The sequence below is a fragment of the Maniola hyperantus genome, chromosome 18 (genome assembly GCF_902806685.2).
Source record: "Maniola hyperantus chromosome 18, iAphHyp1.2, whole genome shotgun sequence".
NCBI lineage: Eukaryota > Metazoa > Arthropoda > Insecta > Lepidoptera > Nymphalidae > Maniola > Maniola hyperantus.
In genome coordinates, this window is record NC_048553.1 from 9,778,228 (window position 1) to 9,794,620 (window position 16,393).

Here is a 16,393-nt window from a genome sequence, read left to right on the forward strand (position 1 = left end):
GTATTTAGAGTGTTTTGCACTTCAAGAATGTTACAAATAAAAGCGACTTGTAAGAATATGAATGACGATAAACTGGGTAGGTATACTACTTTGATAAATAAGACCCAATATGTAACCGTCTTCAAAGGAGGTTGTCGGTATGTTTATCAGTTTACTTTTATCTTCCACCTGTATTATGTTTGTTTAAAGTAAAGGTATGTTCTATAGCCTACGTGTTCAAGGAACCGAACCTAGGACCAACAATTCTCAAACTTCCAAATTCTGCGGGCCAAGCACGATCTCGATGTGTTTGCGAATTCCTCGGTCATTGTACGAGCGTGTCTTGGATGCGTCTTAAAACTGTTTAAGACTTAGGCCACACGCTGCGTTTCCGGTGCGCTGCGGTGCCGTGCCGCACAGCTGTGGATTTCAGTATTGGATACCACACGAGCACTGCGATGCCGCTCCGGCAGAAAGTACCGCACCACCACTCCCCGCCTCGTCTCTCTGGTCCCATTGCGCGTGCGGTGCAGCACCGCACGACGCCGTAACGCATCGTGTGGCATAGTACAGCGATTTCTATGTAGCTTGACGCAGCAGGCGCCGCACCGTCAACGCAACGCAATGTGTGGCTTCACTCCAATTTAGTATGGTAATTTTTTCTTTTAGTAAGTCTTTATTATATTGTATTTTCTACTTTCTTATTATAATAATTAGTATAATGAATAATGATTATGATCATTCTTTTTCATGGTTAAATTAGTAAATAAAATAACACCTAAAAAGGATGAAGTCCACTGCTCAATGTATTACTTCCAACAGGTTTCTATGACTCGTGCTAAGTTTGGCAACTCTACAGTTGGACATAAATGATACTGGCACGCGTCCAGCCCATTCTTTAATGTGTAACATATTAGCTCGCCCATAAAACGTTCTAAAATAAAATAAAAATAATAATCAAATTGACTTTGGCTGTGGCTCCAAGAGATACTGGCAAAGTATTACATAAAACAAATGCCATGGCGCGACCTACTGGCGTACATAACAGTATATCAAACGATTTATTGTAGGTTAGCCAACGTTGACCGTAATCGGGAACTGAGTGTTTACGATTTACTACAATCTCACTGGATTATGATGTTAGTCTACGAGATACAAGAATGAGAAATCGTATATAACATGGATGAGGTATGCTTGTTGTATAAGTTTATTTATTTAATCGTAAGGCATTTTTATTTTATTTTTAATAAGCGTGTCAATTATAAATTATTTTAAGTCATTTGCACAGCAGCAGCAGCAGCAGCGTGTCCGCTCATCGCACCGTTATATCCAAAACAAAATCGAGGTTAGGACGGTCGGACGTTCGGTGAACCTTAAACAATCCATCTTGTCCTTCCTTAACCGTTTTCTCGCCATATACGAGAGACGTTACGTGACGTTAAAAGCAAACATACCGCTGATGGATGAATACTGAAGCGGTATTTGTGCGGGGATGTGAACAACCTCGTGTCCCGACCGCTGACATTAGTTTCCAGGCATTTCGACGTACTTTGGAAAATTTGAATCATTTCCCAACCGACCGGTTCGACGAAATTCCGTTAAGCTGGAGATTGACTTGTAACATGTTGGTGTAATGTATCGAGTTCTTGACTTGTAACGGTAGTTTGTAACGTATCATTCGCGGCGAGCGCCGCGTGCGTCACTCAACTGTCGGTTTTTTTTGGGAATTCCTTTGAGTGTTACATTACAAGTCAGTGCAGAAAGCCGATTTATAGGTACATAAAGGAGTCTAGTTTAAGGTCAGGCATAACATTAAGCATTGATGAAGGTTCTTACATCCCCGAGCATGGCGCGATCGCCACAACGGAAAGCCTCTCGTATCAAGGTGCTCTCACCTCTTCCCCCGATATTCCATCATACTACCTTTCCGCTATATAAACTTCTCGAATATCATGTTCTTGTATGTGCATGTACAATTAAAGATGTAGGTACATATCACATAACGATATCTAGTTTAAGGTCAGGCATAACATTAAGCATTGATGAAGGTTCTTACACACCCGAGCAGGGCGAGATCGCCACAACGGACATCCTCTTGTACCAAGCTGCTCTCACCTCTAACCCGATATTCCATCATACTTCTTTTCCGCTATCACATAACGAGATCTAGTTTAAGGTCAGGCATAACATGAAGCATTAATAGAGATCCTTCCACTTACCCCAGTATAACGAGTTCGCCATATTTGACGAGGGGCTTCGGCTTTAGTTCCGAGCCACTCTCGCCGGCCTCCTCCAGTATTGGTGAATCCGCACTGTCCGCAGCACTGCAAAGACAGACATGTATGTTGTTAAAATTATATATTGGACGTGGACTACATATTTCAAACCCCCATTTGAAAAAATAATTTACCCACTTGGGTGTAATTTCGAAGAATCCTTTCTTAGTGGATACCTACTCTTTACAAAGAACACGCCCTCCAAATTTGATGTCTCTGGGACCAGCGGTTATGCGTTGATATATATATAAGGTAATCAGTCAAGACTTTGAATTTTATATTTAGTAATAGACAGACTAACTTAAGCTCGGGACTTCGTCCGCGTGGACTACACAAATTTCAAACCTCTATTTCCCCCACTTAAGGGTTGAATTTTGAAAAATCCTTTTTTAGCGGATGGATAACGGATTTCACGTTATAAAAGCTATCTGCATGCCAAACAGCCCGATCCGTCCAGTAGTTTGAGCTGTGCGTTGATAGATCGATCAGTCAGTCAGTCAGTCACTTTTTTCCTTTTATACAGAGTGTCCCAAGAAATAGTGTCAAGTTGCGACGTGATTGAAGGACAAACCAACAAACAAACACATTTTCGCATTTAATAAGGGTACTGATTAAGTGCCTATACTTGGTTGGTTATCAAAATTTTTAAATTTTTAGTTAGTTGACTATAGTTTTTAAGACATGAAAGACTGTTCATTCAACGAAATAATGTTTTATTGAGTGCGTAGGTAGTTAGTTTACATTACAAAATTACAAGCCGTGGGTTTATAATAACACTACCATTAATAACTCAGACGAATGCAATAACCCTTCAAAGAACAAGAGAATTTCACTTTGATAAAAATAAAAATGGATCCGTGATAGCGTTGGTGTAAAGTCTTGGTCACACATAACGCGTGATGGCGTCGCGTCTTACGCTGCTCCTTGAACTACAAAGGAACTGTATTTAAGGCGCCCATTAGACGAAAGGTTCTCTATCAGTCAATACGGCATTTGCCTATGTCAAAAATTAATTATATAACAATGATTATTAAATAGAGGGTCTTCCAAAATACGTAAAATCCACGTCCTTTGTTAGTTTTAAGTATAATAACTAATAACCATTTTAAATTATCAATTAAACTTAAAAAGCACGTCAAATCATTGTGACGTCACATGCCGGTATTTCATAGAAACTCGCATACTGAGTGCGTGTTTTGACGTTTGATAAAAAGATACTGATTTGACTAGTGGTCAAATACAAGATTCCGATGAACAGAGAATTATCCAGATACCTAAATGCCATGCAAAAATCAATTATAACATAAGACAAGTAGGTTATCCGTCAGTCACAGCAATGACTGTGGCAAACCTGACAGTAAAACCTACCCTATCATCATCATTCATCATCATGAACAACCCATATCCGGCTCACTACAGAGCACGGGCCTCCTCTCAGTATGAGAAAGGTTTGGCCATAGTCCACCACGCTGTCCAAGTAGGGATTGGCAGACTTCACTCACTTTTGAGAACATTATGGAGAACTCTCACACGTACTATGCCGCGCGTCGCGCTATATCTATCCAGGCCCTAATAACGCCCGCCCACCATCACACTTCCGCTCCAAGTTACAATGAGCGCGGGTCAAGACTAAGATCTTTATGGAAACTGGTTTGAGACAGCTCTGGGTCAAGATTCGAGATTAGTAATGTAAATTATTATGACCGGTGGGGAAACCGGTTGGGTCAGATGCAGCGGAGTACGACGAAAAACTACTTCAACGAAACTATGACAACATGCGTAAAATTAGTCTTCAGTGTTCTCTGCTTGGATTGTATATATATCATTTGAGTATAGTGAACTTTTTTATCTGATATATATTTTGTAAGGGGCTTTTTCAGATGATCTACATGCCAGCCCCATCGTTACAGACTAAATTAAAATCAAACCTAAAACTATAACAATTATAGTGAACTATTGGGAAATATGAAATAGAGAAAGAAATAAATAAATAATAAATAGAGAATGAATAGCCTGGAACTTCCTTTTATTTTATTTTATTATAGATACTTGATATGCTTACAGGTAATGCCAAAGCGCATTACAATCCTTTCCATCCTTTAGAGTTTAGACTTGGTTAAAAATCTTTTTAACCGTGAAATTTCTTTTTAATCAGTTTAAATCAGCTGAAACTACTGGACGGATTGGGCTGTTTGGCATGCAGATAGCTATTATGACGTAGGCATCCGCTAAAAAAAGATTTTTGAGAATTCAACCTTTAGGGGTAAAAGCTAGTACTTGGATATCTTTCGCAAATAACTACTATTATTTTTCCCTATTGTTTAGTTACTGACTTGCGAAATGGATGTAAATTCGTTTCTTTTCCTGTGCAATCTTACACGAAAGATAACCTTCAGATTCGCTAAATATAACTTAGTTTTGGGTTTTAGTAAAAACGCTCACATTGGTAACAAAAAATGATCATGAGCCATACGCATACCATTATAAGCTGTCATAATAATTATATAGTACTAGCCACTAGCTGATGCCCGCGACTTCGTCGGCGTGGATTTAGATTTTTAAATCCACATTTAACTCGATATTCATGCAAAAATCACGTCGATCCGTTGCTCCGTTGCGACGTGATTGACAAACCAATAAACCAACAAACAAATACACTTGCGCATTTATAATATGGGTAGTGATAAAAGATTTTGTTGGGCAGTAGGAAAATATAATACTTAATTGCGCACAATCATACTAGCCATATCACACGCACTCGTTAGTCTTGACTCTTAACCCATGGGTTAACCAATTTGACCCATCGATAACTATAAATTCACAGCTCTACATTTTACAGACTCTTGCGGATGAAATGTATGATTACAAGAAACAAGACTGATTGACGAGAATCGGCTAGAATCTTGCCGAGTGAACAGTGAAAAAAATGTGGAACCAGATGTTGACTCCAAAAGATTTTAGTTTTAAACCGATATTGGGGCCGATTCTCTAGTACACAATCTCTAAACTAAACTAAATTATCAGGTCTAAATCTAGTGCTTTCCTTTTCCGCAAGCAACATTATGAAAGGGATAGCAATAGATTTAGACGTGATATTTTAGTTTAGTTTAGAGATTGTGTACAAAGGAATTAGCCACATTCGCGCTGATTTTGTTGTGTTTCTCTAAACTAAATTTAGAGTATCTGCATCTTTTTCTTTTTTATATTGCTAAAATGTGACGGGACATTAATTTTACATTAAAATACTGTTTTAGCGTACGTTACAAATTTAAACAATACGACTCGCTCGCGACTGGCAGTTTAAGTCACGAGATTTGACAGCTCAAAATTAAATTTTAAACTGTCAAACTGTGTCTGTCCTTTTTATATCACATTAGTAAGAAGAGGATGCCAATACTCTAAAATTGAGTTGTGCTCAGAATCAGTACCATTATTGAAACATTCTGAAGATTAAATGCTTCAAGCAGCTAATTGCTTCGGATTCAACTAAACTTCATCTTTGGGTGCATCTCCAGCTTGCCAAGGTTGGCAGCCAGTTCTTACTAAAAAGTTTTCCATTACAAATCCACGGCGAATCTAAAACTAAATAAATCTTATCTTATCTTCTTCTGAAATATAATAAAAGGATTGACTGACTGACTGATCTATCAACGCACAGCTAAAACTACTGGACGGATCGGGCTGAAATTTGGCATGGAGATAGCTAATATGACGTAGACGTCCGATAAGAAAGGATTTTTGAAAATTCAACCCCTAAGTGGGTAAAATAGGGGTTTGAAATTTTTGTAGTCCACGCGGACAAAGTCGCGAGCATAAGGTAGTAATATACAAAAGAAAAAGGTGACTGATCTATCAATGCACAGTTCAAAATACTGGACGGAACGGCCTGATATTTCGCATGCAGATAGAAATTTACGACGTAGGCATCCGCTAAAGGTTGTTGAAAATTCATCCCCTAAGGGGGTAAAATAGGGGGTTGAAATTTGTGTAGTCGACGCGGACGGAGTCGCGGGCAAAAAGCTACTTATATCATAATCGCTTGTTTTTCTTCAGAACATCTTCAGTTAATGCCATCCATAAAGAAACGAGGTGAAAACTAAGCCCCTATTATCCAGGTTGCGAAATGCAATTTGTTCTCATAAGCCCTCGTACTTTAAGTGGTTTATCGATCGTAAACGCGATAAGCTATCGGTCTGTCCATACTGCACTCAGTTTACAATGCAGAACTGGGTCACCCAAGCACTAAATACATGTCATATCCACTTATGTACTCATCACTTAAGTAGAGATTGGCATTAATTACTAAGTTGTGTACGCGACCGGTTAACTTGAAGAACCGTACAAAGGAATGAAGGTCTTCTTCGCAATATTCTTGTTGGTAAGTAGCTACATCACGTAGTAAAGCAAAGTTATGTACTTTACTTCGCTTACTCGTGCATCATCATCATCAACTGATAGACGTCCACTGCTGGATTTAGATTCTGTTGGGCTCCGCCACGGTTTTGCGCCGCCTAAATCCTGCGGCTCCCTACGACTCGTTTGATGTCGTGTGTCCAACTAGTGGGGAGTCGTCCAACGCTACTCTTTCCCGTTCCCCATTCCAGCACCTTGGGATTCCATGGTCTATCAGCTTTTCGAATTATGTGGCGCACTCATATGCTCAGATTTCAAAAAAATTGGCCAATCGTTTAACAGTCTGGATTCAGTGGCCTGAAGCACTGTAATGTTGCCAAAACCTAGTGATTGCTCTCTGGGAAAGAACTCAGCCAAATAAGTAAGACACCTGATGCGTGATCCCTCACTGCCTTTGTGACGCGGCATTCTACCAGTATGTACTTTGGCAGTATCATACCAGTTGCCTTTAGACATTTTTTTTTAACGTTTGCTTTGACATAATTATGTTGGAACCACTGTCTGCCTTGAAAATTGTCAAGGGGTTGGTCTCCTGGGGGGCGTTTCGCTAACTCAGTGATCATCACTGAATGAAAGCCACCAAGCTCATTTGACATTGGTTGGTTTTACATTGCTGCTTCAATGAGCGATAAAAACCAATATATCATAGCAAATCTTCAATGGATTCGAAATAAACATCGAATGTGCTTGGAAACTCTCATTCAGTATTTCATAATCACTGAGTTAACAAATCAGCTCCAGGAAAGCGATGTAGTGCGTTCTTTAGGATTCACAAGTATAATGCGTACAAAATCTTATCTGTAATCTTATTGATGTAATGTATTTTTATTTTGTCACATATGTTTGTAAATGTTGTATTAACTTATAATTGGCGACTACATTTATTAAGTTATATTTTTAAAATTAAGTTTTTTTAAATGTAATAGTGTAAGTAGACGTAAGTTAATCTAATAAATAAAATAAAAAAAATAAAAATAAAAACTTTTCACGCGCCATTTTAACTTTATATGTCAATTGTCATGTCAAAAGAACGATTTTAGTCCTTAATTTAAAGGTGAACCGTACTTTTGACACGACATTTGACCCAGAGAGTTGAATTGGCGCGTGAAAACTCATTTTGTACAGACTATACCGACTTATATACTGTTAATGACCACCGCAGCTATTTGAGCTGATAAGCATCCCGTACAATCAGTTATTTGCTTGTCGAGTCTAGATTTCTCATTCGTAACAACACAATGTTGTGGTAACTAGCCACAGTCCGTGGTCGTTGAAGCTTTTCCGTTATGCTTGATTGAGTAAAAATTATCTCCGCTTTATCATTGGTTAATAAAAAAACCGGCCAAGTGCAAGTCAGACTCGCGCACCTAAGGTGCTAAGGTGGTGTAGGTCGTACTACACTCTACAGTCGTATTTTTACGACATTTTGCACGATAAATCAAAAACTATTATACATAAAAATAAATAAAAATCTGATTTAGAATATACAAGCAAAGAAAGCAAACTTACTTTAAAAGTTGAAAATACTAATTATTTGTTCATGAACACACAAATTAACGGTTTTCAGATTTTTCCCCTTATGTCTGCTATAAGACCTACCTACCTGCGAAATTTCATAATTCTAGGTCAACGGGTAGTATCCTGTAGGTTTCTTGACAGACACGACAGACAGACAGACAACGAAGTGATCCTATAAGGGTTCCTTTTTTCCTTTTGAGATACGGAACCCTAAAAATTGTAATACCCGATCGCTGGAAATTGAAGTAATGGAAGTTCAAAAACCGGCCGCCCTTTCCCATTTCTCCGGCATGAATCAACGAAATTGCCTTTAATTACTGACTATGCCGAGACGAACGTAATAATATTATGGAGTAGCAATATTTCTGGTTATATCTGTCTGTAAATCATAATGTACCATGTAATGAAGGTTCGTACTTACTCGTAGAATCTACGACGTAGATGATGGAGAAGTTATAGAACATTACAGGTACAGCCGGTAGAAAATTTTAAAAAGGGATTTTTGCTTCGTAGAGCGTCGCGTCGTCTTTGTCACACATACCTATGTGACGTTTTGTCGGTCTAAACGAGGGAGACAACGTTCTACGAAACCGTTATCTTTTTTCTAAAGATTGATGTACAATATTTCCGGGTATTGTACCACAGAATATATAATAGTACATTGATTTGATTTTTAATTCACGAAAAAATATTGTAGGTTGTCTGGTGCACTTCGACCGTCCGTTGTGCCAGATCCTTCTTTCTATTGTATGTGTATTATGGATCTATTATATTGTGTATTATCCAACATTGCTCAAATTATTTATTATTACTATCAATCAAATAAATGAGCCATAAAGTATATAGAGCGGCTAGGTAGGTATAATGTTATACTACAAATAACAATCGGTTCGTTGAAAAGTAATCTACTTCACTGGAATTATATTGATTAACTAGAACTGTTCATATTACTCGTAGTTAATCATGTTAAGTTCTTGGCGATTCATTTAAATATAAATGAATGCACGAACTAGTTATGTGCGAAATTTACTACGAGACCACCACGTGTATGTTATCAGATCACAGACATTAGAAAAAATTGCGTCAGGTATTTTTGAACTTCCAAGAAATGCAACGAACTGTGAATCAGTAACCTACCTACTTACTACGTCATAAAATGATACGACACAGCGATGGTACCTAGTAAGTGATGATATAATTAGTAGGTATAATCACAAATAAAATAGGATGATTAGCGAAGACTGAAAAAAAACTACGTACTTAATTATGTGCAAATAAAAACAAAGAATTTCCTTACGAATACAACATAGTTAGCTGTTATGCTGTTATCAGCTATTGTTGCCAAACAGGGCAAAGGCGCTAACATAATATTTATTGGTAACATTAGTAAGTAATGAGTGCACGCTTGAAGAATAAGCAATGGGGCCTATTCTCTTGTACACAATCTCTAAACTAAACTAAATTAACAGGTCTAAATGTAGTGCTATCCTTTTCCACAAGCAAAATTATGAAAGGATTTTTCTTTACAACCTATTTCAGTGTTGGGAAAGTAAATCCATACTATCCTCTTCTTCTTCTTCCTTACCTTATCCCACGCTACGTGGGGTCGGCACAACATGTCTTCTTCTTCCACTCATTCCTGTCATTCGTCAACGTATTATCCACCTCTTTTTCACGCATATCCTCTTTCACGCAATCCATCCACCTTTTCTTTGGTCGTCCTCTCCTCTTTTTTCCTTCCACATGCATACTTAACATTCTTCTAGTGACATGGCTTTCTTCCCTCCGCATTATATGCCCATACCATGCCAGCCTATTACCCCTCATCTTTTCTACCACTGGCGCTACTTTCAAACTACCCCTTATATATTCATTCCTTATCTTATCCATCCTTGTCACACCACACATCCATCTCAACATTCGCATTTCAGTCGCATGTACTCTCCTTTCATCCGTCACTTTTACCGCCCAACATTCTAAACCATACAATGTGACAGGTCTAACGACTGTTTTATAGATTTTCCCCTTAAGTTTAAGGGGCATTTGCGGGTCGCATGTAACACCTGAGACCTGTCGCCATTTCATCCATCCCGCATTCATTCTATTGTTCACGTCTCGGTCAATATTACCGTCGTTTTGGAAGATCGAACCTAGGTACCGGAAATTGGAACAAACAGGTAAGGTTATGCCACCTAGAGCAATTTCAGAGAAACTGGAGGGGCCACTGAAGTCACAGAACATATGTTCTGTCTTAGTTCGGCTGATCCTTAGGCCAACACTTTCCAATTTCTCTTGCCAGCTACATAGTCTGTTCTGGACCTCGGTCGCATCTTCTCCGACAAGCACAATGTCATCAGCAAACAGCATGTACCAAAATATAAATCCATACTATCCATATCCATAAAAAATAATAAATGCGAAACTGTCTGCTACCTTTTCACGGCCTATCCGTTCAACCGATTTTGATGAAATTTGGTACAAAGTTATCTTACACCCCGGGAACTGACTGGGATACTTTGGCCAGGAAAATAAAAAGTTCCCACAGGTTTAAAAAAAACGCAAATCCACGTGGCCGAAGTCGTGGGTATATTCTAGCTAAATAAAATTGTGAAACTATCAGACTATTTTTTAATTTTAATTAAGTAGTGTGACATTTTAAAACAGATGTGATATTATGTACTTCGGACTAGTCAAATACCTTTTGTAATTTGTTACCCATAGCACGGGATTCCTGTAGTCCGCGACATGAAATGAGGCGGGGAGACGCCCCGCAAACCCGCACGTCACCCGCACTCGCTCCCAACGAGTTAGCGCGGGGGCTGTGCGGGTCGTTCCCTCCCCGATTGCCATTTCAACCTGTCGCGTACTATACGTCCCCAATTAATCGTATTTTTACATCGATATCGAGTAATCGGTATCGAGTTACATCGATATCGAATCGAGTCAAACTCAAATTATTTATTCAGAATTGGTAAAATTTCACGCTTCCTGATTGTCATAAATTTTTATTTGTAAGATGATATGATATAGTGGTGATAATTAATACGTACTTAAAACTAAAGCTACGAGGGTTCCAAAGTCGATATCGATATTTTTACTGTGCACGCACGCACAACTCTATTTATTTTACGAAGATAAGGCTTCACTGCTTCCGGTCAGTCGGAATCGCCCAGGTATTGTGGGAACAGCGGAAGCTTGCGCGAAATCACACCTACACAACGGAATTCCTTTGACTCATCGTCATCATGACGTCGAAAATGCCTACTCGTCGGTATCGCACACTGTTTGTCCTAACAAAGGCAATATTAGTAACTATGGAATAATAAGATAAGGGGAATGAATTCAAAATTGTACTGTGGGATCAAGGAGTAGAGAATTTGAGGATAAACCTAAATATATCTTAAAAGCAAGAGTGAATAAGCAAATTCTACTGTGAAACTTTGCAGAATTTAATTGTATAGTGTAGATTTTCTGCCATAAGTATATATGTACAGTTAGCTATGTATTTTTATTTAATTATATTACATTGGTTATATTGTATAGTATGTATGTATGTATTTATTTATAGCTACATTGCGACTCCCCGTCTTACAGTTCTATAAGTTCTTAAGTATGGGTTGCCTGGAAGAGATCACTTTAGTGATAAGGTCGCCCTTTGTTTTTAAGTGTATCCTGTATTCTTACTCTCTGTAATTTTAGTAACAATAAAGTTGTTTTAAATTTAATTTAATTTAATACAATGTGGTAGACCTCCCTGGCGCAGTGGTGAGCGATGTGGTCTTATTAGTGGGAGGTTCCGGGCTCGATTCCCGGCAGGGGAAATGTGGAATTTTATAATTGCTATTTTCTCTGGTCTGGTTCTGTGGGAAGCTTCAGCCGTGCCGCCAAGAGATTTAGCGCTCAGATACGCTGCCGTGTAGAAACCAAAGGGGTGGTTTAATGAAACTTCCATACCCCTTCCAGGTTAGCCCGCTACCATCTTAGACTGCATCATCACTTACGACCAGGTGAGATTGCAGTGAATAGATAACTTGTATCTGAATAAAAATAAATTAAAAAAAACTTAAATGTGACTTCGACAACAAATTGTCTGCAACATATTTTTTTTTTGTTAAAAGAATATTAGTCTTGTTAATTTTGAATAATATGTTCCTTTCACCTCCAATTAAGCGTAAAGCTTGTGCTAGGAGTGGGTACGACAATAGTGCAACGGGTGGGAATTGAACCGCCGACCTTTCGGAATTCAGTCCGCTCCTTAACCGTTGAGCTATTGAGGCTTTATGGGAACTGTCTCTTAAACGTAACATAACTTTGAAGATTTTAGTATATTTAAGTTAAGTAGTATCTTAAATGTGACTACGATAACAAACGTAACTTCAAAGTACAATGCAAATGGTTACATAACCTACGATCCCTTGTTCTTGTACTTTCCCCGTTCGCACGGTCACGATCTTGGAGCAATTCGTCTAGCCTCACTTTCTATCTAAATTGCGGAGTACTACCTAACTAGTACTATTCGCTTTTAGGAATTAGGCAACGTTCAGAGACTTAAGTTATCGAGAAAACGGCTTATTGCGTTTATGCACTTCGGTGGGAGGATACGGCCGCTAGTTACCACGCTACCGGCAAAGCCGTGCTGTCAAGCGATTTAGCGTTCCCGGTACGATGCCGTGTATAAAACAAAGGAGCTGCCATACCCCTTCCAGGTTAGTACTGGTACTGGTAGGTACTGCATCAACACATACCAGTTACCACCAGGTGAGATTGCAGTCAAGGGTTTCGAGTTATTTTTCTCCTCCGTGGCTAACTTGTATAGGAATAAAAAAATGCACCCTAAAACAGGCACCCCATGGTGTGTACTCGGAAACGTGTGTCCATCTATACCTAGCAACTAGAGCCTTTCAAATTCCTATTCGCTTACTTACGCACGTTTTGCATTTTCCCATAAATAATAATATTCATATTTCTAGCTTGCTTAACTAACTGCTTTACTTCTTAAGGATATTTTACGAAATAAAAAAATACCTAAGCTCCAGTCCCAGATAGGGACGTAACTAAGGGGTTTTACCAAATACATGAATACGCGCTGTACCTATTCTAATTATTTACAATTTACTTATATAAATACACAACGCCCATGCGGTAAAATCCCGGGTTATATTGTTGTCCCACATGAAATACCTAAATGATATTGATTTTGACAAACAGCTTATTTCAAACATCTAAGTACCTCTAGCATAATCTGCATGAACTTACAAACGAAATGGAATTAGGTTTTTAAAATCCCGTGGGAACCGTTTGATTTTCCGGGATAAAAAGTAGCCTATGTCAGTCTCCAGGTCTTTATCTATACCCATGCAAAAATCACGTTAACCGTTGCACCGTTGCGACGTGATTGAAGGACAAATCAACAAACAAACACACTTTTGCATTTATAATAAGGGTACTGATATAAAACGAAAAGCTGGCTGATTGATTGACTAACTGATCTATCAACGCACAGCTCAAACTACTAGACGGATCGGGCTGAAATTTGGCATGCAAATATAGCTATTATGACGTAGACATCCGCTAAGAAACTATTTTTAAAAATTCAACCCTTAAGGGGGTAAAATAGGGGTTTGAAATTTGTGTAGTGAACCGTGGCTTAGCGGTCTTAGGCACTCCGGGCACGATACCCAGGGAGACGCCGCAGGTTCGAATCCTGCCAGTTCCGCAATTATTGATAGTATGTATTTAAAAGTTATTTAGTGAGTTACACTTGGTGATCACAATAAAAAGCTTGCTAGCTTTTTATAAAAGTAAATATATAAGTTAGTATTTATATACCTATCACCGAGACTTCACACAAGGAAATCGTAGTAAAAGTAGGGCATATAGCGCTTGTTTATGAGTAACAGTATAAAGTTAAAAATTAAAACCGCAATGTAGATCCGCTAACTTAATTAACATACGGAAATGTCTTGCAAAGAATCCTTTTTTTACACATAGTTAGGTAGGTATATTAGGCAATTTTAATCTATTCACTTTTTATCTTAATTATGAGTAAATAGATCATTATGGGCATAACCTAACGGCGCAGTATGGTTAACAACATAGTTAATTATTTACAAATTAATTTTCTAGATAAGCACAATAATTTTTATCTAGTAACAAGGATCGTGGAATGGATATAGAAATATGTAAGTACGAATAAAATAGTAATAATTTTCGTAATACGTGCAGCAGGTAAGTACTTAAGTAACTATTAACTAGGTAATAACACTCCACTGTAAGATATTGTAATTTTGAGTAGGTAATGGCACCGATTCTGTTGTTTTCCTCTGAACTAAATTCAAAGTATCTGCATCTTTTTAATATTGCTAAAAAAGGACGGAACATGAATTTCAAATTTAAAGACTGTAAATTTTAGCATACGCTTTAAACAGTAGGCTCGCGACTGGCAGCTAAAGTCACGAGGTTTGACAGCTCTAAATTAAATTTAAAACTGCCAAGCTGTATCTGTCCTTTTCATATATAACATCAGAAAGAAGAGGATGTGAACTCTCTTACTCACTCTAAAATTTAGTTGTGCTCAGAATTAGTACCAATGTTTAAAATGAGATGTGCAGTTTTAATTTGTAGCAGCGTAGAAATATAAGGTTCTTTACGAGAACAATACGATCACCGGCAATGAGCAAACACAACCTACTTTCATTTCTGCTCCATTTATACAGTTGAATCGATCAAATCCGAAACGATCGTTTGGAGTGATTAAACGCCAACAGTAAACACATTTAGTTACGTGATTAGGTCAAAATACTTCAGAATATAAAATGAAGCAAGTAAATACAAACAAAGAAAATTGTTGAGGCTTGATTTTCCAATAACTATACTAAGTGTAACTAGCGAGTACTATCTTTGGGCTAAAGTCAATTGATATTATATAGAACTAGCTTATGCTCGCGACTTCGTCCGCGTGGACTACACAAATTTCAAACCCCTATTTCACCCCCTTAGAGGTTTAATTTTCAAAAATCCTTACTTAGCGGACGCCTACGCCATAATAGCTATCTGCATGCCAAATTAATTCAGCCCGATCCATCCAGTAGTTTGAGCTGTGCGTTGATAGATCAGTCAGTCAGTCAGTCACCTTTTCCTTTTATATATTTAAAGAAGACTAAGGTGTGAGAAGTAAGGTAAGTATGTCTACCAATCAAACTAATGATTGGTTTGTAGTATTTGCCTATCCTGGAAAATGGTGCGCAGTGTGCGCTATTGGCTATGGCTTTTTTTAGAGTATCGATTTAAGTAACAGGTAAGTAAAATCACAAAACCTTATACCAAAATCAATGTTCGTCTACCTATACTTAGTACTTACCTACGTTCGTTCACATCTTTCATCCGAGTGAGTTAAAACTTTGTACTGTTGTTATTGACACTTCCATGGACCATGACCATCGTAAGTACAATAAGTAGCGCGCAAGTCGCATTGCAACGCATGTCGCGAGCAATTAGCTAGTAAGTAGTTGATAAAAAAGTTTCACGAAAAGTTTAAAACCGGGTTAACGTTTAGAAACACGGACCCATAAGATAAGGAAATTACAATTTCAATTTAAATCAGCTACGAGTACGTAGCAAATTACGACCCTTAGTCATCGCCATCGGTCCAACGGACAATTTTTTATAAGAACGCCGGAAATTAAAGCTGAATCAACGCTCAGCGCGAATCCGGATGCGGAGCGTTTAACGAACTTTAACGCCTTTTCTGAGCTTGAATTGACGTTATTATTAATGTGCCATGAATATACGGACTCGGCGAGTCAGAACGTTTGTGTTCCCTTTATTTATTTATGCTTGAAATTGACCGTACAAAAGAGTGAGTAAAAGAGATCAGACTCGTCGAATATGTAATTCTGAAAACTCTACCAGGAACGTATTTTGGACGCTTAGCAAAGAAGGGAGAAAGAACCGTGGGTACTAGAGAACACAAAATATTGCCCAAATAGATGACTGAAGCAACTGAGAAGGACACCAAAGTCACCATATGCCAAGAGAGTAAGAGACGATGCAGTCTAAGATGCAAGAGGCAATTGGCAGTATGCTCGACCAATACCACTAATTAGTTTCTATGTTACCAATACCACTACTTGTTTCTATGGTCAAATGCATCTAGCATTTGACTATTCAAAAGTACTTGTAAAAGTTTAGTTGAATAAAAAATATTT

The 16,393-nt window shown here is 38.2% G+C and overlaps 1 protein-coding gene across 1 annotated transcript in view; it reads right to left on the minus strand.

Annotated features, from left to right (window-relative positions):
- Nucleotides 1-16,393, minus strand: part of Pli (E3 ubiquitin-protein ligase pellino) — a 122,070-nt gene that overhangs the window by 92,271 nt on the left and 13,406 nt on the right. The window contains exon 2 of the mRNA XM_034978025.2: nt 2,199-2,303. Within this exon, the coding sequence (XP_034833916.1) occupies nt 2,199-2,303 (105 nt within the window). The remainder of the gene's footprint in view (nt 1-2,198; nt 2,304-16,393) is intronic.